The 27,311-nt window shown below is 41.0% G+C and overlaps 3 protein-coding genes across 8 annotated transcripts; 1 reads left to right on the plus strand and 2 right to left on the minus strand.

Annotated features, from left to right (window-relative positions):
• Window positions 1-303: 303 nt before the first annotated feature.
• Window positions 304-10,294, minus strand: LOC147327970 (putative RNA-binding protein Luc7-like 1). Of its 4 annotated transcripts, XM_086296027.1 has the most exons (11): window positions 10,004-10,293; window positions 8,717-8,799; window positions 6,916-7,010; window positions 5,920-6,018; window positions 4,434-4,544; window positions 4,176-4,319; window positions 3,281-3,457; window positions 2,753-2,937; window positions 2,648-2,677; window positions 2,085-2,246; window positions 304-1,412 (listed from the first exon to the last, which is right to left on the minus strand). In XM_086296027.1, the coding sequence occupies exons 2-11, from the start codon at window positions 8,793-8,795 to the stop codon at window positions 1,175-1,177; spliced, it is 1,320 nt and encodes a 439-aa protein (XP_086152153.1). In that variant the 5' UTR covers window positions 8,796-8,799; window positions 10,004-10,293; the 3' UTR covers window positions 304-1,174. The 4 variants fall into 4 exon arrangements, with proteins under 4 accessions (XP_086152153.1, XP_086152156.1, XP_086152154.1 ...); XM_086296030.1 differs by lacking the exon at window positions 2,648-2,677 and having other exon boundaries at window positions 10,004-10,294; XM_086296028.1 differs by having other exon boundaries at window positions 8,717-10,293.
• On the plus strand, window positions 10,065-11,764 carry smdt1b (single-pass membrane protein with aspartate-rich tail 1b). Its single transcript, XM_086296032.1, has 3 exons — window positions 10,065-10,265; window positions 11,167-11,326; window positions 11,508-11,764. The coding sequence occupies exons 1-2, from the start codon at window positions 10,104-10,106 to the stop codon at window positions 11,302-11,304; spliced, it is 300 nt and encodes a 99-aa protein (XP_086152158.1). The 5' UTR covers window positions 10,065-10,103; the 3' UTR covers window positions 11,305-11,326; window positions 11,508-11,764.
• LOC147327972 (TRIO and F-actin-binding protein-like) lies at window positions 11,573-27,311 on the minus strand. Of its 3 annotated transcripts, XM_086296026.1 has the most exons (18): window positions 27,100-27,311; window positions 24,565-24,725; window positions 22,488-22,654; window positions 21,226-22,358; window positions 20,747-20,886; window positions 19,573-19,738; window positions 19,406-19,486; window positions 18,359-18,391; window positions 18,078-18,146; window positions 17,818-17,907; window positions 17,402-17,496; window positions 15,698-16,337; window positions 15,314-15,548; window positions 14,328-14,439; window positions 14,042-14,201; window positions 13,742-13,855; window positions 12,205-12,291; window positions 11,573-12,097 (listed from the first exon to the last, which is right to left on the minus strand). In XM_086296026.1, the coding sequence occupies exons 1-18, from the start codon at window positions 27,298-27,300 to the stop codon at window positions 11,951-11,953; spliced, it is 3,831 nt and encodes a 1,276-aa protein (XP_086152152.1). In that variant the 5' UTR covers window positions 27,301-27,311; the 3' UTR covers window positions 11,573-11,950. The 3 variants fall into 3 exon arrangements, with proteins under 3 accessions (XP_086152152.1, XP_086152150.1, XP_086152151.1); XM_086296024.1 differs by lacking the exon at window positions 27,100-27,311 and having other exon boundaries at window positions 24,565-24,800; XM_086296025.1 differs by lacking the exons at window positions 20,747-20,886; window positions 21,226-22,358; window positions 22,488-22,654; window positions 24,565-24,725; window positions 27,100-27,311 and having other exon boundaries at window positions 18,359-18,407; window positions 19,573-19,703.

Raw genomic sequence — 27,311 nt, forward strand, 5'->3', positions numbered from 1 at the left:
TTTTCAGCAATGTCTCTATATAAGAAGACAGCATTTTTGGGTGATTTGTTTTAAACACATGGAAATACACTTCACTGAAAACCAACACAACAGCTCTGCCACAACCTTCTTCACCTTTAGGCAACATCATCAGGAAGCTGTGATGAACTGATCTACATTTCTTTCATTCCATGATAGGAGGGAAAAAAAATAGAAACCTATTTGTATAATGTTAAAAAATGTGTCTGACTATAATTGAGGTATCCCCCCCAATTAAAGCTTAAAAACAAACCACAACAAAAAACTGTTGCACTCCAACCACACAACTTTTGCTGCCAAGGTGGGTTTAATCTGATGCAGCTGTAAAAAGCAGGAGACAAGTTAGAGAGAAATCTGGATAACATTTTTTGTTTGAATGGAAGCCAAAAAAAATAAATACAAAATCATTCAATTAATGGTGGCACAGCAAAGTTGACCCCCCCCCTCTGAAAAGTGTCAAGTCAAATATTCACATAATTTATATACCTCCTGGTCTAGGGAGAAATACTCGGATGACATATTTTGGGTGGGTGAGAGTGAGTGAGTTTATATTCAAAGTACAAGCTCATCACAGCATCTTAACCGATGCATGTCAAATCTGCGAAATGAGATTGTCATGGCTTGAAGGCAGCAAGTAAAACAACCATAAGAAGTGCCTTCAGTTATTCACACCTCATTTCAAGCATTACTGCAAGGGCCACGCCACATTATCGAGACTGAACATGCTACTGAAACTGAGGTTCCTAAGGGAACGGGATAAACAGTATTAACATTAAACTAAGGATAAAAAAATACAGCACTTTGTGTGAGTAAAATAAAAATGGACTTAAAGCAGTCTTCTCACCACTCTTCCCCTCATCAGTGTGAAAGTAACTGTACACAGGCCCATTGACATGACATGAAAAATGACGACTACACTGCTTCCAGATCAGCCTCGCCTCATTCTTATAAAACTGGTTTGCATGTTTCTGTGACCACCACCACCGACCACCACCCCACCTAATATACATGTCCCGTTTTCAACATGAACACGTATACAAAGTCAACACAAGCACACACACTCGCACCAGCAGGCTCACATCTCTCCATGCTCTTATTATGTTTTTTACTAAATAATATATCCAAATTAAAACTCTTTGGAGGCGCCCCCTGCTGTTCATATCTCCCCGGACTCTCGCTCTTCCGAGCTGGACCGTCGGTCCCGTTCGCACGACACTGATCTCTCTCGTTCCTTTTCCCTGGCCATGTCTGGAGAGGTGGACCTCTCCCTGTCCTCCCAGTCTCTGTAATCTGCTCTGTCGCCACGCCATCCATCTCCTGCACCCTCCCTCCATCTCTCCTGAGACACTGAGCGCTCTCTGTCGCGGGTGTGAGATGATCTGTCCTTGGAGGATCTGAAAAAGTGAGAGAGAGAAAAAACAAAAGAATCACTGACGTCTGCTATGGAATGAAAATGCTGAAGAAAGGTCCATGGTTAGAAAGATGGTTGGTAATATTTGGCTGGTTACATTTAATTTTAAACTAATTATTACACATGTGACCACAAAACCAAGAGGTTTTGCACAAAGTAGCTACTTGTCGATCAGAATGTACCACACTTTCCCTTATTTATGACTAATAGGTATCATATTTTACCAAATGCACATCATTGTCTATTCTTTAAGAACTGAAACTAGCAGCCGAGACCTTAAACTCATCAGCTTTTTGTTTACTCAGGTAATAAATGCAATGGGAACTAGGATAATATTTTCATACTTTAGGACAAACCACTGGTTGACGTTACAGTGGCTATGTCCACCTTTTAAATACAGTCTATGGTTTCTGAATGGCAAAATGATCTATAATCCAAGAAGAAAAATGATCAAGCACCTTATATCCACATATTACTATATATAATGAATAGATGTTATAAATATGTGCAACAGTGTGTAAAGCTCTAGTACTTGTAGTATTCATTTAAAAGAATCACTTGAAACTATTTAAAATTGACCTTTTAATTCAGATGTTACGCCACACAGGTCATGATGCAGATTTCTGCAAGTTTCAGTGATGAATAAAATCTGCACCTTTTCTTTTTGCGTCTGTGTGAGTGGGAGCGTGAGCGATGTCTATCCTTGTGTCGATGTTTCCTCTCCCTCTCCCTCTCCCGATCCCGTTCCCCACCTTCTTCTCTGGAGTGAGAGGAGCGGTGGCGCCTTGAACGATGGGAGGACGAACTGCCTCCATCCCTGGATAAATCATTTTCAGGGAAAAAAAAAAAAAAAAAGAAGAAAAGGATATTGTTTAAGTCTTAAAAAAAAAAAAAAAAAAAAAAAAAAGGGTTGGCTGTACTGATGTGTGCTATAAATTTAGATAAAGACTTTGTGGGAATTCGGAAGCATTTTGTCTTGTAAATGACATCCTGCACGAGAAGTATACGTCAGTATACGTACGAATTTGCTGTTTTCCTCTCTGCTCTTTTACAAGGAAAGCAGAGGTTTGAGTATTTTTGTGGCATATTTGTGGTTATGGCATTAATAACCCCACTGCGTGCATTTACAGATACCGCACCATTCGGCTTTATATTGTGTGAAATTACAAGTCGCCTTGCCAACCTGGGAAAAAAACTTATCAAGTGATGCTTGCATACCTGTATCGGTCTCCACTCCTAGATCTTGACCTTAAAAAAAGAGACACTTCAGTTTCCCGATGACTTGAAACCGTTTCACAGTAACGACAGATTCTGATCATTTACCTCCTTCGGTCCCTTTCTCTCTCCCACTCTCGCTCTCGTTCCCGCTGTCTTTCTCTCTCTCGCTCCCTTTCCCGTTCTTTCTCCCGCTCCCTCTCCAGCTCCCACTGTCGCTCTCTTTCATCTTCTTTTTCACGTTCCTCTCGCCGCCTCGTGCGCATTCTTTCTTGTTTGTCGACAACAGCTTTCTGAATTAAAAAAATAAATGAATGAAGTCAACACAACAGGCCTAACAGGGAGACAAACCCCCGAATCTGTTCTTATCCCTCACATCTTATGACTTTCTGAACTGATCAAACTTGTTTGACGTGCAAATTAATTCTTCTTGTTTTCGATTTGATTCCTTACGTGTTTCTTGTCACTTTGAAGCTTTATTTGGAAAAGTGTTATATAAATGAAATGACTAAATTGGATACAGCTGCGCATACTGCCTCCTTAACTGTAGTTTTTATAACACTGTACAGATACATTTGTGGTACTAATCAATACTCATGCATATAGTAGCATAGACCTGCTCCAGGACATCCTTACCCTTAGCTTTTCAAGCTTCTCACGGATTTCAATAAAACCGAGGTGCAGCTTCCCCCCAAAGTGGTCAGCCAGGCGGCGGTCATTGTCATGGAGACCCAAGTAGGCAGAGCACACCTCACACACTCGCAGTTTTTGCTGTTGAAAGCTTGAGGCAGGCATTGAGTTCCGGTAAATATCCTGCAGTCACAAATGTTATGGTTATAAGGAGCAGAATAAAAATTGTTCAACCTGCATCTCATTATTCGGACCTATTATGCAAGCTGCAGATTGGGAGCTGATAAAATGTGTGTCCGATATGAGTTCTGTTACTTTGTGAAGAGCGTGAAGCTGCTCTACTCAGACAGGCAGGTTAACACTGGCATGAACCATGAACTCGCTGTCATTAAACCACACATTTAACCTTCATCAATGGTGTACACAGACTAGGCCATCTGTTCCACCTACGAGTGCATCCGATCCCCAAAGTCTGGTTCACTTAACTAGTGTGTTTGCTGTGACTGCGCCCTGGTCCGGTGCTGTTGGAGTCAGGCACAGTATACATGTAGTGTGATCCCCACAGGACAGATCCCCAATCCCAAAACCACTTTATTTCTTAAGTAATTAACAACTGAGAGGACAGTGTGTCATTTACTTCCCCAACAGTGCCACAAAAAGCATTAAAAAAAAAAAATCACAAAATTTTCACAAGTAAATGGCATGAAAGAGAGACCAGGTGTGACAGGAGTTGAGATGGTGAAACAAACTGGTGTTTACTCAGGCACGGACACATAAGTAGAGTAACTGCGAGTGGGGCTGGTGAGCAAATGTGCTCGAGAACAGTAAACAGAAATTGCACCTCTCATGTGGCTGCAAACATCTTACCACTTATCACTTAGGTAGGTAACACATTTCTAACCTCTGCTTCCTTCTTTAATGCCCGGGTCTTCTCCACTTTTTCCAGCAGCTGCTGGGCCTCTTCTACATTCCCCTCGCCTCCCAGCTGCTCTGCCCGGGCCAGCAGCTTCCCGATCTCTTCGTTAAGCTCGTGGACACGTTCAGCCTTTTCATGAAAGGAAACAAAAAGAAAAGAAAAGAATGCTAAGCTAATAGTTTTTAGGCAGTGTGTAGACTTTTCCTGTGATAATTAGAGCTAAAAATGTCAACAGTGCGTCACCTTCGCAGCCACTTCAGCGCTGATCTCATCCTGTGTTTCTGCTAGTCTTTTCTTGGCCAGCTCAGTTCTGCGGTCACAGTCAGCAATGAAAGACTGAAGGTGTTCAGCGGCCTGAGAAAAAATACAGAAATAACCGAGAAATATTATATTGCAGGATTCTCAAGAATATTTAACAGTGGCTGAACTAAATAGTCTGTACCTGCTATGAAGTGAGTTTATAAACGCGGCTATAAAACATTCAGTTTCCAAACATTTCCTGCTCTCATCTTAAGCAGTTGTTTAAAGCTTAATAGCAGCACTTACACCATACGTTTGATAAGCCTGGAGAGAGGGATGCCTTCTCATTAACATCTTAATGTGGTGTGGACTAATTTACCACCTTCCAGGCTATTCTATGACATCAAAGTAGCCTTGTAAGCAAGGATGTTGTGAACTGTGTTAATGAAAAAAGAAGCTTATCAACCCTTTGGAATTACCAGGATTACTGATTTAATTACTCAAATATGGTTTCATCTTCAGCCAAGTCAAAATGACAAAAAACACAAAGTTTTACTTTAATGTCCACAAAAAACACAGTGACTTAAAATATATACTTCAGTGCTGGGAAAGGTAAGTGAACTTTTTGCTAATGACTTCTGGAAAAGCTATGTCGGACATCAGTCCACAAAAAAGATAAGCTAAAGACAGCAGACTACAAAATTGTGGAGCATGGTGGTTTGATTCTGCTTTGCTAAACCAGGGCTTGAGCACCAAGTGAGGAACTATACATTTACATTGGTATTAGGAAATTTTACTTGGAAATGTCAGGGCAGCAGACCATGACCTGAAGCTTAGCAAAGACTGAGTGACACAACAAGACAGTCATCAAAAGACCAATGGTGACTGGTGCTGCTAAAAGAGGCTTGAGTTACAATTCAAGGGTTAACTTTACTCAGTGAGTTCCTATGTTCAATAAATGCATGAAAACCGAAGTGACATAACTTGTCAGTTACTCTGAAGTCCATGAGTCTGTAATACATAGACCAGACAACCATATTTTATGAGTGATTTGATGAATAACCTCTACAGAACCTCTGCTAATGCTAGAGGCATTTTTTGCAAATGTAAAGGAAAGTAAATTTGAAGTGTGCAAAAATATTGATTAACGTCTTTCACTAATAACCCTCTTGATCAAAAATTATGATGATCCTGAGTTAAAATTAAATACATAATTATTCTTGAACCGGAATTAGTTTTTCTGTGTTAGGACATTCCAGTAAGTTTGGACACAGGAAAACTTACTGTGTCCAAACTTACATTCATATGAACAAATGAGGGTGTCCTACCTTCTGACTAGTAGTGTGTATTTCTGTGTGTTTCTGAACAGTCTTTTAGGTAGAGCTTGAAACTAACTTTCTCAAGAAAAGTCTTAGCAATCAAAGTAGATGTAGTGAGTTCAACAAGACATTCAAGAGAATATCTTTGTGGGTGTGTGCGTACAACTTACATCAAGTTCAAAGAAGTATTCCTGCTCCTTAGAGGCAATCTCGTAATCAGCTCGGAGTGCCAAGTCATGCACTTTCATGCACTCTCCCAGGTCCATTCTCTACAGGAATCAAAATGACAATGATGTTAGCTGACTGCCTCATTTTACTCGTACGTTTTAGCCCAAAATCTGAAGAAGAACAAAAAAGCTACAAGATAAAATGTCCTGGACACAAGAATTTTCACTGATGTCACACTAAAGAATCCAAATGTGATACCCTTTAACTTGAAGCAAAGCTAACACAGGTCTGATGATTTCCATATACACTATTCAAACTATCTGTTTATATTCAGTGCTCTAGGAATTAAATTGACTGTCAGTTTTAATTTGTAGATGTTCAACTTCGGAAGAGTCTTTTTGAGTCCAGTCCAGTCGAAGTTAAGGAACAGAAAGTAAGAGGATAAGTCAATGAATAAAAGCAACAACACATCATCGGAGTGGTAAAATGAATCCATCTCACGATCTGGCTCTAATCCCAACTCATATTTGTAATTAAAACAAAGTCTATGACTCTCAGGCCACATCCCCACTAATACATTTGAATGTTTAAGTACAGTTTTAAATGAGACCAAACCAGCCTTTTTTTCAGCAGCCAATCAAAGAAAAAGCTCACCTCAGAGTCGTTGGCCTTGTGAGGAAGATAAAGCAGCATGTTTTAGAAAGTGAAACTGTGCGCTAGCTAGTGTGTTATGCAAAGCTGTTCTAGTAGAGTGGATCAGTAAAAATAGAAATGCTTATTAGTATGTTTGGATATGTGTTTATTTCCCATATATATAAAAGTTATTTCATTTCAACCCCATTGACAATGAAGTAGAGCTCAAACACATCTCAGCTCTCCATACATTTCCTGTCAGCCTTGTGTGTGTGACTGTATTTACTGTATATATTATACGGCTGTGTGTAAATATGATAAAGCTCTCCTCTGTGTGTTCAGGCGTGCGTAGACACGATACTCACGGTGCCTGAGAGGATGTCATGAGGACATGAATCCAAGAGGTGACTTTTGCAGACTCGCTCATCTGTGAATTTGATTCTCTGCCGCATGGTGTCACCTTTACAAAAAAAGAAGGAAACCAGAAAAGCAGGCGTTCATGAAAAGTACAGTATTTTACTATCATACTGGGTTATTAGCCCGCACCTGTGACTGATTAAGTCATACATCTCTAACCACTGTAGCATCCAGGTACAGTAAACGTGTCCGATAAAACTCCTTGTGGTTAAAAAAATAATAATAAAAAAAAATACTAGGGAGGAAATGGAGGGAAGAAAAAATGAACACATGACTATGAGCCAAATAAAATGCCGACATGATGTTTGTTTTGGATTGGTTTTGTAACAGATGTGTGCGACAACCTAACTTGCCAAGCAAACTTAAATACAACAGGTAGCTAGCCGGCTAGTTAGCATGATTTGTAAAGCATGCCGCACTGTCACCATAAAGTATGCTGGTTAGCTTGTCGGCTAATGCTAGCAACAGTCATACACGCTGCTGATTTTGTAAGTAACCAATCTCAAACACAGCGAGGCCCCTCTCACCGTCTCTCCCCGTCCCCATGAGCTGGTCCAGCATCGCTCGCATCTGTGCCTGGGCCGACATGTTTATGAGTGCTCAGATAACGTCGCCAGCAGCGGTCTTCAACACATGCAGCCTCCTCAACTGCAAGGCCTCGTCTCTTCCTCCAACAGCACCGACCGCGGATAAGTTTTCCCACCAAGAGGAAGACTCCGAGCCTTTAACCAGCGAGCTGCTTGTGTACAGCGTTACTTCAATGTACTGGTTATCCCTGCACTTCAACAAAAGCAAATAAATGTGACTTTGTGACGTTGGATGGCTTCGGGTCGGCCGAGCAAGTGCAACGTCTGTTTGAAAACTGCTGCCCGGGTCCGCCGGTCGGGTCGTGTGGTGAGTTGAGACAACGGTGACTGAATTTAGACGGGGCCTTTGTTCGCTAAGAAAATCTACACAGAAATAAGTAACCAGTTCCACTGTCACACAGACAGATTTCTAGCGAGTCAGCTAGAAGTTATCAAGTTTGTTCAGCGTCCTCTCTTCCTTCTTCCTATTCCCCCTCCATGCGCGTCCCCGCGGAGCGCGCTCTAGTGCAGCGGCGAAGGAAGTGCTGCAGTCAGCCTCGCGGGCTTGTTTGGTGACGTTACATATCACCAACAATTATTATTGTTATTATTATTATCATCCTGCTTTGTTTTTTTCTTAGTTTTTCGGTGTCCCCCCACACAAACATATAAACTGTTTAAAGTGTCTCTGATCTTACAAATAACACATAGAAACATGGTTGCAAAGCTAAAATGTTCAGCATATTTAGAAAATATGTGCTACTGTCACTGGCCAATACGTATAATAACTAATTTGATATTCACACATATATGAATATCAAAATGATTGGGATCCTAGAGCAGACTCATTGCACAACACTAAAGACTACCTAAAGTTATAAACATTGTGAATAAGACATTGAAAGTTACGATTTTTAATATGAGAAGGATTGGCTAGTCTCAAGTGCCCACTCCCAGCTGTGATAAGGGGGATGATATTTTGACACTTCACTCCATAGAGGCCTTTCTTGGTACCAGGCTGTAAACAAATGTTCTGCCATTATAACAATGAAGTCTGTGTGGGCTGACTTGCTTTTGGGCCCTGCCTCAAGTGGCCACTCTCAGAACAGCAGTTTTAGGCACGTCTGCATTAGCTTCATTTTACAGTCTGTCAGGCTGGTACATCATTCTTAATTTATGCTACCGTTGTGTCTGTTGCAGTCCTCCAAAATCCAAACATGATCAACATGGATGCTAGGAAGGAAAGGGAGTGGCAGCAGCATTCTTCTGGAATGGGAAAAGCACGAAAAGACATCAAAGTTTAAAAAGTAGACTATTAAAAGCACAGACAGTGGCTTTTTAACATAAGTTTCACTTCAGCTCTTCGTAATGTTACAACTTTGCTCTTCTCTGCAGCTGGATGATGGACCAGCAACAACTCCTTGTACCAGATATTTGAGACTGCCCCCACCTGACAACAGATGCACTCTGCAGGTAGATGGGCAGTCCTTAGCTGCCCATATACTGCCAATGCACTACCACTGCTGAACCATAGTTTCCTCATGAGTGTTACCTACTGCATCAGCTTGTAAAGAGTTGTGGCAGTGCATTCCTTTTTTCCATACGTTTTTTAGTTTCTCCACCTGTCTGCCTCAGTCTCATAAAAAGGACATGGCTTGAAAGCATTTAGGATTTTTTCCCCCTTTGATACAGTGAGGAGGGAATTAGACTTTGGTGGTCAAAGATCACTCTCCATTTCACCTGCTTTGGTGCTCATTCTGATTGTACAGGTAGAACAGCTCCTCCAAGAGGATGGCACATCAAAATCTGCAAATTTCAGCTCTCCGTAATGTTATAACTTAGAGATTTCAAGGGGCAGGCAAGTACACAAGGAGAGTTAGGACAGCAGACATTGTCAGCAATGACTAGTACTTTCTTCTTTGTTTGAGGAGGAACATGAGGAGCAGTGACCTCCAGAGGGTTACACAAATGTGCATGTTTCTAACCAAACTGTCACGAGTGACGTATGTCAATATAAAAGAAAAAAAAAATCTTGAGACCTTAAGATAAGGAGATCATTTAATTTGTTTTTTCTCATACTTTTTAAACTCATTTGTCTCATTGAGTCTAAAAAGTTGTTTCTGTCCAAACAGAGGTGATAAACATAAACACATAAACTGGCTGCAAGTCCTGATTTTACCCCAGTTTAAGATGCAAAGAATTATAACCATCGGCTAGTATTTTACGTTATTTCTCTTCAGTTTCAATCCTGATATTATAATAAGCTGATAACTGTGATTGGTTGCTTGTACAAAGGTTTACTGTGTTAAATATGAACATAGTAAATAGTTCCGTAAATTTTAAATAAAGTTTAAAAGGCCCTTAGTGACTTAACTTCAGCTATGTGTATTTTACGGCCACATGTATCTATCTGTAGCAGACCATTCAACTATAATAACAATACATTAGGATGGAATTACTCATCATTTACCTGTCAAACCGCAAGCTACGCCCATACAAGGCATCCCAGTCCTACCCATATGTGGTCCAACCCTTAGAAACGTCCCATTACCGTCACAAATACAGGAAAAATGGCGGCGAGTATGTTGCGGCTCCCGCTGCGACTTTCCTCCAGAAATATGGGGATAATGACCCGTAATACCGGCTTGAAGACCTCACATATACCCAGGACGACTCAAAGCAGGACCGCAGTGTCTACGCCGTCTGGAGCAATTCTACCGAAGCCGGAAAAAGTGAGTTTCCAACGTTCAGTTTACAGAGGTAGCCGACCGGAGTTTACGAGTGGGCGGGACAGCGGTGGTTTGACGGAAGCTTTGACGAATAGAAAGACAGGATACGCACCGGACTTGTTAAATCAGCAAATGAACGTTTGTTTTGTTAAAGGGAGAGGCTGTTAAAGGAAATAAGTCACTAGTAAATTTAAAGATCATTTATTATTCAAAGACTCGTTTTATTTGGCGAAATGTAGTGTTGTGTCGTTAAAAAATACGTCCGCTGGACAGCCGCTAATGTTGGCGAGTAATTTATAGACTTGAAGCCTAAACTCGTCGATGTTCGGGCAGGACATGTCCAGTTGGTCGCAATAAAATGTCGCAATAAAAACACGTTAATAAGCGAAATTGATATTTAATGATCGATGGACGGAAACTGCCGTGAGGTCAAGGGCTAAAATGATCTGCTCTGTAACCACACACACGTCGTCCACTCTTTTTGGGCCTTCGACATTTGTATATGATTCTCTGCTGGAATCTGCTTCACGACTGTCTGAGGGCTGTTAACTCAAATACATGTATTCATATGGAGATACCCATCGACCATGCTTTCCGGAGCCAAGTCAACATGACTCAGAATAGAGCTTCAGTGTAAGGATGTAATGACCTGGTGACATCAGTTGTGCTTTTAGTGAAAGCATTTTGTGTTTCAGATATTCTGAAACACTCCTGCTAGTTTGGCCTCAGTTTTGTTTTTTTTTTACCTGGAAATTTGTAAAACGTCAGCTCTGTTACAACCAATCTCCCCTGAATCCAGCTGTGCCACAACACCTGCAGAAAACCTAGTTATGTTTAGTGATCTGAATAGTTCTTGCATCCTCTTGGTTTAGCTATAACTTTTCTCATTGTTTGATTTTTGCAGACACCATTTGGTCTCATCCGCATGACATTAGTGGTGGTGCCTTTCCTTTATGTGGGAAATCTGATCAGCAAGAACTTTGCCGCCCTCCTGGAGGAGCACGACATCTTTGTCCCTGAAGACGACGATGACGACGATTGACCTAACTCTGGAAAAGTAAATGGTAAAGTTCAAGTGCTTATTAGCCACACCTTATGCAATCTTTAAGCATTGAGGCTGGGACCTTTAGTCACGGTCTTCTACTGTGTAAAGGGTGTGTCAGCTGCATGTCAAAGGAAGTAATCTGTGACATTTTTCCAGTGATGACAACTGTGTTCTGTTTTTTTTTTCATTTACATCCACAGGGTGCTTTGCAATATTGACTGAAAGCATACCAGTCGGCACAAGGAAGATGGGGAAGATGGGGCCCTTTGTCTTCCAAATAAACCCCTCTGTCTCCACCCTCTTCCTTTCCCTATTCTCTAATATTTAACTTGTTTTGCCTTCAAGAATTTATCAGAAATGTCATATCATGCGAGGCTATCACAATACTAGTTTTGGCCTCGCTCCTGTTTGCATGTTTGTGTGTGACTAATAAATAAAGAGTCTCTTATGTGGAAAACACTTGTTGTTATTTAATCTTAACACCCAAAATTTTTAATTCTGGCTCATTTTAGGCTTATCAGGTCATGATAACATATATTGCTTTTTTTCCCCCTTCTTTTCTCTTCTCTTCTTTTTTAAAATATTGGCTGGTTTTCTTTCTCAAAGTACATTTTTTAAGGCGTGTCCTCGTAGGTCACGTAGGTCAGGTCTGTCTTGCTCCCTCCTGAAGGGCAGCGTTGGCCAGTCTCAGGTGTTCATTGAGTGAGCCCATCTCCAGCTGGCCACGCCCCCTTGTGTCACTTAGCTCTACATATGCCTCCTTAAAACGCTCATAAGCGACTTCTTTCTCCTGGAATAAGGACAGACATGGTAAGCATAGTTAGGCCATTTAATTGTTCTAAATTTTTAATGTGTATTATTTCTGTGTGATAAAAGAGATTAGACTGTAAAACATACCTTTGTAAGAGATTGCACTTCATTCTGTAGACAACTGATTTCTTTTTTAAGATACTGAACTTCATTTTCTTTTGCTCTGAGTAGAGTCTGTAAGACATTAAACACAACCTCTTATTCAGTAAAAGGACTAGATGTTACAATCCCTGATAATGCATTGCTTTAAATGGAGAAAATCTTGAGGGATGGCTGTTACGAGAAAAGGCAGCCCAGAAACGTTACCAGTTTGGGACACGTTGTCAGTAGTGGACCTTGGATTCATCAGGTGTTTCGGCCATTATCATTAGACACCCTCATCCAAGGAGGCCACTGGTTTATGTTACATTGTTATTTCTCTTCTTTCTTCTCTTTAGTTTTCTACAGTTTATTTTCTTCTATCTATTCAATGCAACTAAAACATAATACTTACCTCTTTAACATTTATGGAGCCTCACTTTTTCAAAGGGATAGAAAAGGTGATAGAAGTAAGACAAGAGGGATAAGATAGCAGAGAGGAGAGCCGGATGGGGGCCACCCGATCTGGCTTCCCACACCTCCCCGCCGGATCGGGCTGTATGCTCTACCTCCCCACTGCCTCCCAGAAAAGGGAAGAGGAGAAGAGCGAAAAAACCCACCAGATCAAAAATGCAGAGCTGCCTGCTATGGTGACTCATTGTAAATAAGGAAGCAGCTGAAAGTAGGATTTACAGACAGTGAGTGAGTGCCATTTCTCTGGGAAAAAATGCCTTGTTGATGCTAGATTGCTTTATTATCATAGGAATCAAAGTCACCTGAAATAACCACTCATTACAACCAAGGTATGTAGGTATGTCTCAAAGCACAATATATTGAAACTTGAAGCAGAAGGGCTACAGCAGCAGATGACCACACTGTGTGAATTGTAGCCTGGGCTCACTAAAACTAGACAAAAGAAGATTTGAAAAACGTTGCCTGGTCTGATGAGTTTCTGCAACATTTGGTTGGAAGGGTCAGAATTTGGTGTGAACAACATGAAAACATGGATCCATCCTGCCATGTATCAAGAGTTCTTTATTATTTTGTAGAGAATAATAAAGAATCTCCATCAGAATTTTAATTATCACTTTACAGTGTAATAAAAATGGAAAACATTTGACAGGCAGGAACCTGAGGAAAAGAAATGATTCAAATGCATCCTAGATGTGCTTAGATTCACCAGTCGATTGATTCACCAGAGATGCGCAGGATGATGATGTACTTTATTTCAGCCTGTAGGTGGCGATATGTACTGCAGCTGAATGCTCAACAAAAATGAGGCCAAGAAACAGGTGACAGTCGCCACAGGGGGTCATTAAATCAGGATACAAGGCAAAAGAAAACACTTTGATCCATTTGTTTTTATGGAGTGGGTTCAAAATCCCACAGACATAGATCAGATGCTGTTGTGAGGTTCCCAGTGATGACAGTGACGTCAACATTTGTCCTTTAATATTTCCACACAGCTATAAATAAAGTTGGTTTGAGCGTGGGCAAATATATTTTTCAGCTTATCTCTTTTCATATAAGAAACTCTAATCAATACCTCTAATTCTGATGCAGCGCACTCAGTGTTGCAAAGGGATACCACATCCGACCTCTGACCTGTGATGAAATACCGCATACGGCTGATCTCTTCTGCCAGTTTGGCCTTGAGATCCTGTAACAGAGATGTGTAGCTCAGAAATAAGAAGTATTACAATGTATGTGCTTCTTTATTATGTTTCCTCAATATGTAAACGTATAAGAATAAAATAAAGAGGATGTGAAGGTCATCGTTTCACTTTCTAACACATCATGTTGTTCTGTATTCAAATTCATTTGCAAACAAAGGCTGTGCAGAAACCTGGTTCTCTCTTCTGAGCTGCTCCAGCTCCTTCTCCTTGCGTCCGAGCTCTGTCTCTCGGCTCTTACTGCTGTGTTCAGCGCGGTCCAGCTCCAGGCACTTCTGAGAGTAACGCTCTGACAGCACATCTAACTCAGAGTGCAAGACATCCGCCTGGAGCCTGGCATGCACAAACACACGAGTTGTGAGGTTTTTGTGAGGTCTTAATTATAATGCATCACAACAGGCGTGTGGTCAAGTGTAGAACATCTTCAGCCTGCAGCGAGGAGGGCTATGGTACACTTACGCCTGCCCTCGGCACGATGAATCCACATGTGCCGCTCCTGTGAACGACTTCCTGGCCTTCTCCACTTGTCTCTCCAGCTCCTCTCTGTGAGCTGCTCTCAGTGCCTCCATAGCTTTTGATGAACAGTAAGTTAGCTAGTTAATGCATTTGGTAAACAACCTTAAAACAAGAACACCAAAAATAGGCTTGCAGGTGACAGCAGCATCAGTAGGTAGTACTGTATACAGTAAATACCATATATTCTATTTTTGCACCACTGTTTTGTTGCACTATGACTCCAAGTCCAGTTCCTTTTTTGTGTACACACTTGGTATTAATAGGTTTCTCATATGTGTGAGCTGATGATTTCTTGACTCTCATGTATCAGTCAAGAAATGTTAATTTTACTGAATTGCAAATCAATAAATGCCTTTTTTGGCATGAAATACGTTTTAGTGCAGGTCCCTAAAAAGTTAAAATTTAGATGAAAGAATGAATTAATCAATTTCTTCACTTAGATGACGAATAAAGAAGAGTCATTTCAGTGCAGTCGTTTCACACTGTCATCCTCGGTAGGTCTAATAATGGCTGAAATGATTTGTGCACAACTTTAATCTTTTCCAGGATTTAGTCTGAGCCGTAAGAGGGAATTTGTAGAAAACACCCTCACTGGATTAACTGGCTAAGAGAGTGGATGGATAGTTGCATACTGCCTTACGGTCATAAATTAATGGTCCCTCATACCTAAAGCAAGATCTTTATTTTCAAAAGATTAACTTTCAAAGTAAATTGGAGTCTAGTATCTACTCTACTATTGTGATGTTTAGGACTGAAGGAATTCAATCTTGATAAATGATATGACTGTGTAACATGCATGTAAGGGACCAAGGGCTAAGATTCATAATTATTTATTTTAGTTAAAATAAATACTGCACCCTGCAGAGAGCAAAAAGCAAATCCTCATGTTTAGCTGAAGCTGCTGTTACTGTTGATACTCCGTGACTCACCTTTAGCAGCTGCTTGGCTCTCCTCCTGTAGCATCCTGTCTTTTTCCTCTTCTAGCTTTTTTATCTCCTTGGCATGCTTCTCCTGCAGCTCCTGCAGTGCTTTCCTGTGTGCTACTTCCATGGCCTCCAGTCTGGCCCTACAAGGTGCCCCAGTGCCACAGGGACTCTCCACCTCTATACCCATGGCCGCACGCTCCCTCTTAATGCTCTCCACCTGCTTTCGAAGAAAAACAGCCTGGAAGATTGTTTTATAGAAAATGTGTAAGGGTAGAGAGGGAGGAGGTGAAAAAAAAGACTGAAATCCCGATCCCTGTTGGATAATAGTATAATTTTCTTGCCCTGACTCTGTGCATCGCTTTTTTTAAATTGAAAGTTCTCTCCTACCTCTTTTTGCAGTGCTTCAGCTGTATTCATTGTGATCTGGGCGCCATTTATGGATGGAGGAGCCTCCTTCATGTTTGATGTATCAGTTTGTGACCCGGTGACAGACTGGTTGACCTCTTGAGGTGGTGAGTGATCTCTCTGGGGAGTAAGTAGAGATGCAGATGCCTGTGCGGTGCTTGACTGATAAGCCTGGGTGCCTATGAGAGACTGTGAGCTCATGTCCTGAAATGACATTGTCTCAAATTCTACCCACTTCCTGTTAACTTCAGAGTCCATAGTTTCAATAACAGGCACAGGTACACTCCCCTTTTTCAGCTCCATGGACTCCCACCTGCTGCCCATCTCATTGACGGGGAGCCCCTCCTCAAACCACTTGTTCCTCTCCTCCAGTCGTTTTGCCTGCTCGCGGTCCCAGCACTCCCCTTCCTCTCTCTGACTGGCTAGCGATAAGTCCGCACCCAGATCTCTGTCTGCTGCTTGGTGGTGGATTTCGGTCTGGTAGGAGTTTGCAGCTCTAGTGGTGGAGGTGCAAGTGGCAGGTTCATAGCCCGAATCCTTGCAGGTGAACTGAGCAGGGGGTTGGCATGGTGACGGTCTCCGGGAGAGGGGGTTCTCTTTCTCGCTGCCGATGTCTGATTGGCTGAGGTCCGAATGAGGGAAATACAGGAGAGTAGAGTTACACATTCAAAGAAAGATAAGAGAGACAAGGTCCGCTGCAGGCAGACCACCCAATCATAGCCGTGCTCCACAGAAATGTTCAGATCTTGTTTTTGGAGACTGAGGATTTTAGCACTATGATAAACATCAAGTATTCACCATGTATGGTGTTTCTGTTCTGTCTGCCACTAATTAAGATCAAGAGATACCAGTAATTTTAATTTAATTTAAGATCATTTACTGCTTTGGTAATGAAATGCACAAAGTCTATGAAGTGCGCAGGTACAGGGCTAGTTAATTCTATGAAAAAAAAAAATAATATAAAACTATAAAAATAAGAAAGTAGAAAGAACTTTTGCAATGATGCCTCACAGCAAGAAGGGGTTCTTTTGACTGGCTGGGCCTTTTGTAAGGAATTTTCATGTTCTTCTTGTGCATGTGTGGGTAATCCAGCTTCCTCCCACAATCCAGAGAGATTAAGTTAACTGGTGATTCTAAATTGGCTGTACGTGTGAGTGTGAGCATGAATAGTTGTCTGCCTCTCCGTGTTAGCCCTGCGACAAACTACCTGTCCAGACTGTAACCTGCCTCATCGGCTTGCACCCACCTCGACCCAGAATCGCCTTTATTTGACAGTTTCAGTGAAGAGAGACAAATCAGGGAAATGACGTACATCAAACAATCCAGCCAGACTGCTTTACACGCATCAGGTTCTAAGTTAAATGAAATGACTAAATAGTGTATGTATGTAATAAATAGTGTATATGGTTCTTGAAATGAACTCCAGTTCCAGCAGCTACAACAGTCACAGTCTGCTGCATTAAGCCTAATGCATTAATAATAGTAATAAAACAATGTAATATGTAAAAGCGAAACACACTGATCACATATTCTATGTGCACTAAGAATTTGGGTACATTTTGCAGATATTATTTATTTTCTGAATATTATTACAATATGTTTACACTTTCATGTGTTCCTTAAGTCCCCATTAAAGGATCTGAACACTTTCTGTCTCACTGTCTCCCACCATAGTGCCAGACTCACTGTGTGTTGTTCTGGATCGCCTGCTTCAGTAACTTCAACCAATTTTTCCGAATTCTGGATGTCACAGCAGAGAGAGTGAACACTGCTCCTTTTGTCTGGGGCAGATCAAGAGACACAATCGCACGCGCACACACACACACACACACACGCGCACGCACGCACGCACGCACGCACACACACACATACACACACACATACACATATACGCGTTAAACAGGGAGCAGCCAAACATCTTTTTGTCTGGCTGTGAAACTGGGAGTTGGGGGGGTGGAGGTGCGATTAATTGACCTGGATGACTGAGAACCTTCACAGACATTAATTGACAGTGTTTTCGTCTACTGAGCAACACCATTAATAATTGAAATTGAATTCAATTTTATTTATATAGAAAAAACAAAAGTGCTGTAAATACATACTTGTATTTGGAGTCCGTAGTTCTTGTCCACATCACAATCTGACACATTCACGCAGGACGTCAGGTCGATCTCTCCATCCAGGTCATCTGACTGCAGCACGACAAGAGCAGCATAACTTTAGCTGAGTCAAATAAGGTCACAGTTCTCCCCCAAACAATTAATTTTTCAGGAAACTGACCTACTGGTATCAAAAAACAAACTTCATAAAGTCTTCCTGATTGTGCAAAAACAGCACACCAGAAACTGCTTTAGTGTCATACCTCCTTAGCCTCTGAGTCTCTGTAGTATCTCAGCGAGGTGTCACCGAGAACAAACCAGTGTTTCCTCCACTGCGGAAAGCACAGTAAACATGGACAAGGATGAACTAACTGGTGCCATGACCATCAAACCCATTCGTTGGCATTCTTTTCAAGATGTTTCACGATGATGAGTCACGTTGGTGGTGTTTTGAGCCTGTCTGGCAGGTTTTATGAGGATGTGGTTAAAGCTAGAATCAGCATCTTAGTTAAATATAATACGTTTTTCAAAAGAATACCTTTACCTTGCCATGTTCATCCAGTCTGGACATCCACCCCTTTGAGAAACAACATCTGCAATTAAAGCGATACGAGCAAACAGAATGAAAGAGCTCTCTTTGTGGTTTATCTCTCACACTTCATTGTGAAACTAGAGGAAGCGGAAACTGTCGGAAACAGACGACTGCACTCTTGAGATAACTAATACAGATCGACGCATGTGGCGAGGTGCAGATAGAGAAAAATACAACTGAACAGGAACATTCAAAGAGGAAGATGTGTAGTTTCTGTGAACCATCAAACTGTCAGAGGGAGAAAGGAAGGGAAAGGGGAACCGACGGTACATTATTAGAACGATAGTACCAACTGAAAAATACTCACCGTGTATGAAGAATGTGATCCGTTGTTATCGTAATATGAAGAGGAGGAGAAATAGAGGAATTAGGTTGGAAGAAGTGCCCGATGTGATATGTAAAGAGGATGTCATAAAAGTTTCACACATACAGAGGTGCCTACATATGGAAATGCTGTGTGAACTACTAAAAAAAGTTTTCAACAGTGAAACAGAAACATTGTTGAACGTTTCATTTCGTGGTCATCCATCAGTGTACAGTGACTCAGCTGTTTTAGTCATGACAGCACAACACTGCAAATACAGGAAACCGTTAACTGAAACCGTCCTGGAACCTATTAATAAAGATGATAAATCGAATGAACATGCTGCCCTAAAACACAGAGTGCTAGGTAATGACTTCTGCCTGCGAGTGTGTGTCTCTGCGAGGGGCTGAAATACATGAATGACCTATTTTCCTCCAAATGCTCGTGTGATATATACAGACGCAGGAAGTCATGAGTTAGTTGTTTTTAGGTGATTCGATGCTGTTTTATCTTGTTTTTGCTTTAACATAGGGCTGTTTTAATTTTATGTCTTATGTGTTTTATTTATTTAATTTGCTGTTTTTTGTTATTCTATTGTTTTAACTTATTTTCTGTACAGCACTTTGTTCCTGTGCTGGGTATTTTAAAGTGCTTTATAAATAAAATTGGATTGGATTGGATTGGACAGTGCTCACCTGTGTCTGCAGACGTTCAGGAGGAGCCGGTCGCTCATTCACCTTGGAGGATCTGTGTTTTCCACTCTGGCTCTCTGAGGTCTTTGATGGATTAAACAGACAGGACGTTCTTGCCTTTTTAAACACAGCTGTTTGTGATAAACATGCCTGCAGTGACTGCATCTTACCTGTGTATGAAGAGATGCTGCCGATCGTCTCCGAGACGATCGTCCGTTCTCAGAGTCTCGACATTTCTCCCGTCTGTCTCTCCCTCTCTCTCTGCCTCTCCCCCTCTCATCTGACTCCAGCCTTGAACTGTAGAACTGGCTCGATCTGTCTATTTCATCTTGATACCTTAAAGTTAATGTGTAGAGGAAATGAAAAGAGGAAATATGTTTTGAAAGTGAACTTTTGCAGACCTCTGCAAAAGGTTCAAGAGCATGTTTATTTTCTCAGGCCATAAATTAATGCTATCAGTTACCACATCAGATAAATACATATCTTCAAAGAGTTTTCTGCCCACTAATTTTCCAGCTAGTGAAGGAGTGACGCACAGATCACAGCAGATTGTAGTGCACAAGTCCAGACTTTAAACACTAAGTGAAGCAACTAAACCAAAGTATTGCACTAACTGTTTATGGATTACAGCCATTTTTATACAATTATCAGAGAGTGCAATGGAATAAGGTCACTGGTGTTTACTGGTGATGTGACTGCTCATAGAAGTAGCAGGATGAATTGAGCATTTACAGGGCTATACTTTGTGGTCAGGTTCTGCCAAATTGATTGGACAACTCTTCACGGTGCAAATGGATAATGACCCAAAACATACTGCACAAACATCTCAGTTTCTCAACGCAAAGATTCAATGGCCAAGTGAGTCAGCTGATCTCAGCCTAACAGAGCATGCCTTTTAATTTTTTTTTTTTAAACTGAAGCCAAAAACTGAAGGCGGAGAAAGCAAATAACAGCCAGCCGGTGGCTGCCCTGAAGACCTACCAGAGCATCTCAGAGGAGATAATTCAGGCAGTCACTGACTACAAAACACTTTTATCCACTAGTTTCTTTTGTAGCAGTTAAGTAGTGAAAGGCAATATGAAGTGCTGTTAATGTTGATTTTGGTTCCTGCAACATTACAACTGAAGATTTATAAGGTTTAAAATGTGGTAAGAAAACTTCAACTATAACTGCTAAAGCCTATTTTGGCTAGCGTGTGCATCTCAGAACCTCTGTCAGTCTTGGATGAGCTGAATATTTCTGTGTCCAACCACATTTCAGTTGGCATTTAGGTAAGGCCCAGTTAGGTGTTTAAACAGATGCAAGTGCTCAAAACTAGCAGTGAGACAATGCCACATCACCAACCTGTATGTCCTGAGTCTCTGGTCCCTGCATGGACTGGGACTCTGGTTCCTCAACCTCAGCCCTGGAAACTCTTCTTCTGATTCCACTTGGATCTTGGGAATATCAGCCAGCACTATGTAATCATCTATGGTCATCCCCACCTTAGATTTAGAAAAGATTTAGCATGTTAGCATGTGGCAAGACTGATTTTTATATAGTGTTTGTTAAACAAATAGATAATTCTAAAAACTGAAGCAAGTGCAGGAGTGCCTTAAATCTTCATTTCATTAATATGGCATAATGGAATATTTACTTTACCACTTTAAACACTTCCTAATGAGTTTATTGTGTCAGTTGCTAGTTGTGAATTAAAGATTAAGTCTTTTTTCATAGGTTTAGTCATTCTAAGTGCCAGAAAGGAGCATTATCCACAGTATGTTCATTGGCTAACAACTCAAGGTTGACAATCAGCCAAATTCCTGCTCACACGACTTATTTACCTCCTCAGCATCTACAGCAGCCTTTTTGGGTTCAGAGATCAGCAGGGTGTCCATGCCTCGTCTAATGGCGCTCCTGCTTCGGTCACCTATGACTTTGTTTTTTCCTTCATCGGCTTCATCTGTTCCTGTAATTGTAGCTTGTGACAGTGATCCACCAAAGACTTGCGAGACTGTGCCCCGCCTCGATGACGAGGATCCAGGTGAGGCCGGGATGCTGAGTAAAGAGTGTGCGGACCCCTGCCATGAGTTTTGTGGACTCAGCCTGCTGTCTCTGGAGCAGGGTTCTCTTTGTGGGGAGTGGCTGGTGCCGTAGCCGTTCCTGGCTGGTGAAACGTCACGACTGTTCCGAGTTCGAGTGTTGGTCGAGCTGTTGACAGCTGTTCTGATTCGTGGGGATGGTTGGGATAGCTCATATGAATTTTGCTGAAGAGCCGACGAGCCACGACGGGAGATAGACTTGAGATTTCTGTACAGCTTCTCAGAGTCTAAACTGTGCCTGTTCGAAGCTTGTGATGGACTTCCTGACTCTCGACTATATCCCTTTATAGCATCATATTCACCATTCTGTGAGAGCAAAGAGCCTGCACGCCTGTGAGATGGTGTGGCCCTGGAGGGAGACGCGGTGCGAGAGGCATTGGACAACTTCCGGCAGGATGGACTGGACCAGCCTGATGTATGGCAAGAAGGACCATATGATGGAAGCTGTGGAGAGCTGTGAGATGAAGTATGAGACCGAGTCTGACTCCTACAGAGGGAGCTCCCTCTCTGAGCTCCCACAGGCGATTCGGTGAGCTTGTAGCGTTCTGGACTCATAGAGCTGTGACGTGTCGGAGAATTTGTCAGGGAATCTCCTCGTCTAAAGTTTGAGTGGTATGTGTATCTCTGCGGGGATTCACTTCTCCAAGTTTCCTGCATATACGTCTCATGATTTCTTCGCTGGGAAGGCACTCCCAGGTTGACGTTCCTGTAAGGGACACAGGCCTTGGGCTCGGGAACATAGTTGCTTGGAAGGGGATGCCCCCGCTCGTAGTAACGAAACTGACGTTTTTTGTCCTCCTCAATCTGCTGCTCACCATCACCTCTTCTGTCGGGAGAGAAGTAACCGCTCTCTTGTCCCCTATCTCCCCAGGACTCTGAAAATCAAACAAATCTGTGATCATTGCCTTAATGTAAATGTAAATAGCTTATCAGAGAGGATTATCTTTCTGTAAAATGCTCATGATGGAGTTTAGTTCTAACTGGGATGCATGCCTGTGACTGACCTGACGCCTGGCGGGACCTGTTTCTCCCTCTCCTCTCATCCATCCAGGAGCTTTCAGTGCCTTGTGGGGGAGAGGAGTCCAGCCGTGTCATTTCTCTTTGAGCCACACAGTACCGCTCCAAGCTGGGGGATCGGCCCCTCTCTGAAGAATCCAACTGATTTGGAGAGCTGGGAGAGGTAGCAAACAATCAGTCGATGGGCGATAAATTGTTATTTGAATGCATCTAAAGTGTTTGCTCAAGTTAGTGAAGAAGTGCTTCAAGAACATCTTTACACATCTGCTGTGCTGTCAGTCTAAGATTTCCATCAGCTTTGTCTTTCGTTAAACTCTTGGCATTAAACAAAGAAGGAAAATAATGTTAATCTTCTTTTTCCATACAGGAACTTTCAGAGGAACTCAGAACTTAATTATGATCAGCAGAGGAAACCATCAAAACAGCCCCTGCTCACATGGTATTTAATTTTACGTACAAGAATTTTGGAGGTCGGGCTTACAGGTCAGAAGGATTAAGACTGATCACGTATTCATTTTATGGATTAGCACCGTCAGTAGGTTATATATAAAATATATATTTCTATAAACAGCATTGATTTTTTTCATACGTCAATTAAGTTACAGATTAATTTAATTATTAGCTTAATCAACTTAATTATTGGCATTATTAATGTATTAGTTAGGTGTTATCATGTACTTAATTCATCATTTATATATCATTACTCCTTCTTAGTATGCCATTTATAAAAGCAGATGTATTCTTAAGACCATCTTCAAGTTTCAACAGATTTTTCAAATAAATATAAAATGCTAGAGGAGTGTGTAGAGACTCACCGGTGCTGCTGCAGCTGTGATAAGAGGAAAAGACTCAGTGTACCGAATATAGAGCCTGAGTTATAGTTAGAGACTCTCTGAGATCACTACACTGTGAGAGAACAGTGCATATTCAGTGATTTGAACAGAAGCCCCGAGTGCTACGGTAGTTATTATGGAAATATGATGAGAGCAGATTTTTGTCCACACAGATGAAGTGTATAAAACACTGATGTAATTATTACATTTTATGTTGATAATTATGCACCCCTTTCTATGCTGAATTTCCAGATAGAGAAGCTCACTGTGTCTGCACTATCAATAAACAGATCAGTTATCATTATTGTGGCACCACAACATCCAGCACCATCAGCAGTCAATCAGGTCCTCTTCCTCCTGAAAGCCCCACTTAGTCTAAACCTTTTCCTCAAAAGTTTAGAGCTCACCAAAGCAAGAACATTTAAAATATCAAGAACTATATATGTTGTTTTTTTTAACTATCGGCACTTTAGACTCTGGAAGCTAGGGATCAAGTGAGGTTTGTGGTTTGCTGCCAGTGGTACTGGGACGTTGTACAAAAATGGTGAATAAAAAAAAGGAGGACCAAATTCTTCCTCCAAATTCATCAACTTCATCTCACATCGACGTCTTGAGGCTTGATCCTGGGATGCAATTGAGTGTTCCAACATGACAATGACCCCAAACACACATCAAAACGGGTTTGGAATGGATAAAGCACGCTTAACATTAAGCTTTGTGAATGGTCGTCTCAAAGCCCCGACATCAACCCTATTGAGGACTGAAGCCACAGTTGTGTAAGGAAAACCACAAATGTAAATGAACTCTACCAATACTGCCATAAAAAGTGATCAAATATGTATCCAGAATTATGCCAGAAACGACCAAAACAGTTTGGTTGAGGTGCAACTTTTTAAGGGACATTTAACCAAATATTAATGAGGGTATACTTTTGACCCTGTGTGGATTTAAGAAAATCCAAAATACATTAAAACTTGTGCACCCAGCTCTTGTTTTTAAAAATCTATACAGTGGACATTACAGTTCACATTATTAATACCCCAGAATTACCATGACATTCACACCCATGATGAGTGTACATAAATTTATGATCACAACTCCATGATTGAGCTAATGGATGTTATTGAGCTGGCCAGTCAGTGATACTCGTTCACTAACTCAGTGTATATAGTACAGGCAGGTTCTTGGTAAAAAAGTGGTTTCTTAAAAACGGGACACTGGATACACTCACCTGGATTGTATGTCAGTATCACCGATATTAAGTTCCCACTCAGGACTCAGACTGTGCTCTAGACTCCACTCGTAGGTCCAACCGCCTCTGACATCATCACTACTGGCACTTGTGGTCACCTCAGACAGGGCACATGTGTCGTCATCATCATCATCTGTATCCTGGTTTGTGGGGAGCAGAAACATATCTTAAGCATTTGGATTAATAGTGACAATTAGATATTTAAACTAAGAAAAATGCTGTCAATCAGAATGTTTTGTCTCTATTTTTGAAAACTATTTCAACTCAAAGTAAAAGTGTCGAAATAATGTCTGCTTTTTTTTTTTATAACAGTTCAGTAATAACATGTTTAGCAGTCCTAACTTGGATAACTCAACCAATTTAAAACCAAAAAAACGACAGAATTCAACAAATTTATGGGAACCAAAATTGTCAGTTTGGCATAGTGACTGCAGCCTTGTCTAATTTGAATTATTCTGCAATTCTTAAAAAATATTTAACCTCCTAAAAGTGCAGGTTTCTCAGTTATTTGGATTTACAATAAACCAGCCAATGCTTATATCTAATTATGACCCACTAAAAGCTTCATACAGCAACTATGTGATGGCATGTGTCTACTCACTTTAAAAATCAAACAAGTCACAGCAAAACAAACTGAATTTTTATACAAAAGTAAAAAACAAACTAACTTGCTGAGTCTGAGCATTAACACAAATTCCACTTACTGTCACTGATCACTGACCTTCAGGCAAATCTGCTGTCAAAGCTGTGTAGCCACTTCTGTCTTAGCTTCTCCAGTCGTTCCAGCTAAGCCAACACATCTAGCCTGCACAGGACGTAACTCAAGCTAGTCTCTGGTCATGCTCATCATTATTTCATTGCTCCAGTGCTTTTACATCACCAGAACTGCCCACTTACTGTCTTTCTTATCATTATCTTGATCTCTCCTTCTGGTCAGCTTCTCATTAACACAAAACTTTTTCTTCTCATTTTAGCTCCTGATGCTTCCTGGATGCAGGACTAAATAAAATGCATTTGTTTTACTCTGTTTTCACTTGAAAATAAAATCTACATTCGAGTCATGATGTTGACTAACATAAGTTTCACAATGACATTGCTCTGAATAATAAGTTAAGTGGGCCGGTGTTGCACGAGGATATGTGCCTGCATGTGTAATATGGGCGTATCAGATTACAACCTATTCCCTAAGGATGGTAATGAGCTTTCATTAATTAATGATACAGAATCAAATGCCACCATCCTTCTCCCACCTCCACAATTTTATCACTTGGTAATTGTATTACAGGCTGACATCATTCTTGTAAATTGTCATTTTATTTGATTTTAAATGTTTATAAAACTGTCGTATAAGCAAAGAATCTGAGCATCTGGGTAGTCAACCTGAACCTTTGGTACACAAATATATAGAACTGTGCAATGTTGACCCTGTTTTGCACCCATCGTATGAATTATAAATATGGGCTGGTTACCTAGGAAACAAACCAAAATTATGTTGCGCTTGTGAATTGTTTTTGAGCTGTTGGACTGAATAAATCACAAAAGAATGGATCTACAATTTTCATCACCTCAATGAGGGCTTCCAGTCAGAGACCATAAGGGTAAGGCGGTATATCTGTGCTAATCAGAAAGTTCTTCTTTAAATCTGTGTTAATCCAAACTTGACCTTTTATCTTTTGGATATAAGAATTCATAGCTTCATCATTTTCAAATTTGTGAATAAATTGTTTAAAGTTTTATCAAAATTCTTTCTTTGGCTGCTTCACCATAACAAACGATCTGCCTCCAACCTTTGACTCTGCTTAGCACAGAGATCCTGACCATCTGTTCAAGTCAAAGCAATTTCAATTTTATTCAATTTTATTTATATGGTGCCAAATCAAATGAAATCAAATTAAATTAAAGACTCTAGAAAAACACAGAGAAAACCCCAACAATCAAACGAGCCCCTTTGAGCAAGTACTTGGCAACAGTGGAAAAGAAAAACTCCCTTTTGACAAGAAGAAACCTCTGGCAATATATGTATGCATCCTTAATGAAGCAGAGGATTACCAGACAGATAGTAGCTAAAGTAAGACTTACAAGTTTTAGGTCACTGTAATAAAGGGTATTAATAATAATAATAAATAAATACGTTTTTATTTATATAGCACCTTTCAAGACAGAATCACAAAGTGCTGCACATAAGATTACAAGTCATAAAAAGATTTAAAAAGAGAAAATAAAACAGGCAATAAAATAAACTAAAGGTTTTTTGTGAGACCATAAAAACCTTTAGTTTCCATTCTTTAGTATCTTTAGCAACACAAACATGACCCTTGCTCCACATTTGGTTTTTTGGGATCTGGTCAAAAAGACCTGGGAAATGCTCAAATCCCTCTTCTAGGTTTAAAAACTTGTAAGTGGCCTTGTGATCAGTTATATGATCAGCTGAACGATGCTTTATCTTTAATTTAAAGACTTTGTACATACCCAGGTGGCTACACAGAAAGCACAGTAGCTGATGTAGCTACATACCAGCTCCTGCAGAGTATCCTGTTGTGCAGCATCTGCTGCAGGAGCGCCGCTGACGTGCATGTGATCTGGCCGCAGGCAGGAGCTACAGCGGGAGGGGTCAAAGGTGTTGGGCTGGAACTGGCAACAGTAACAGTCTTCAGCAGGGGGCGACATGGTCCTGTCCTGTCCTCCGAAGCTTAGGGTGCACATTTCCAGACACATTACTGCTCTAA

The sequence above is a fragment of the Aulonocara sp. 'chitande type north' Nkhata Bay genome, linkage group LG6 (genome assembly GCF_057382095.1).
Source record: "Aulonocara sp. 'chitande type north' Nkhata Bay isolate Kocher_YH1m ecotype deep benthic linkage group LG6, A_spYH_male_GT1.1, whole genome shotgun sequence".
Lineage (NCBI taxonomy): Eukaryota > Metazoa > Chordata > Actinopteri > Cichliformes > Cichlidae > Aulonocara > Aulonocara sp. 'chitande type north' Nkhata Bay.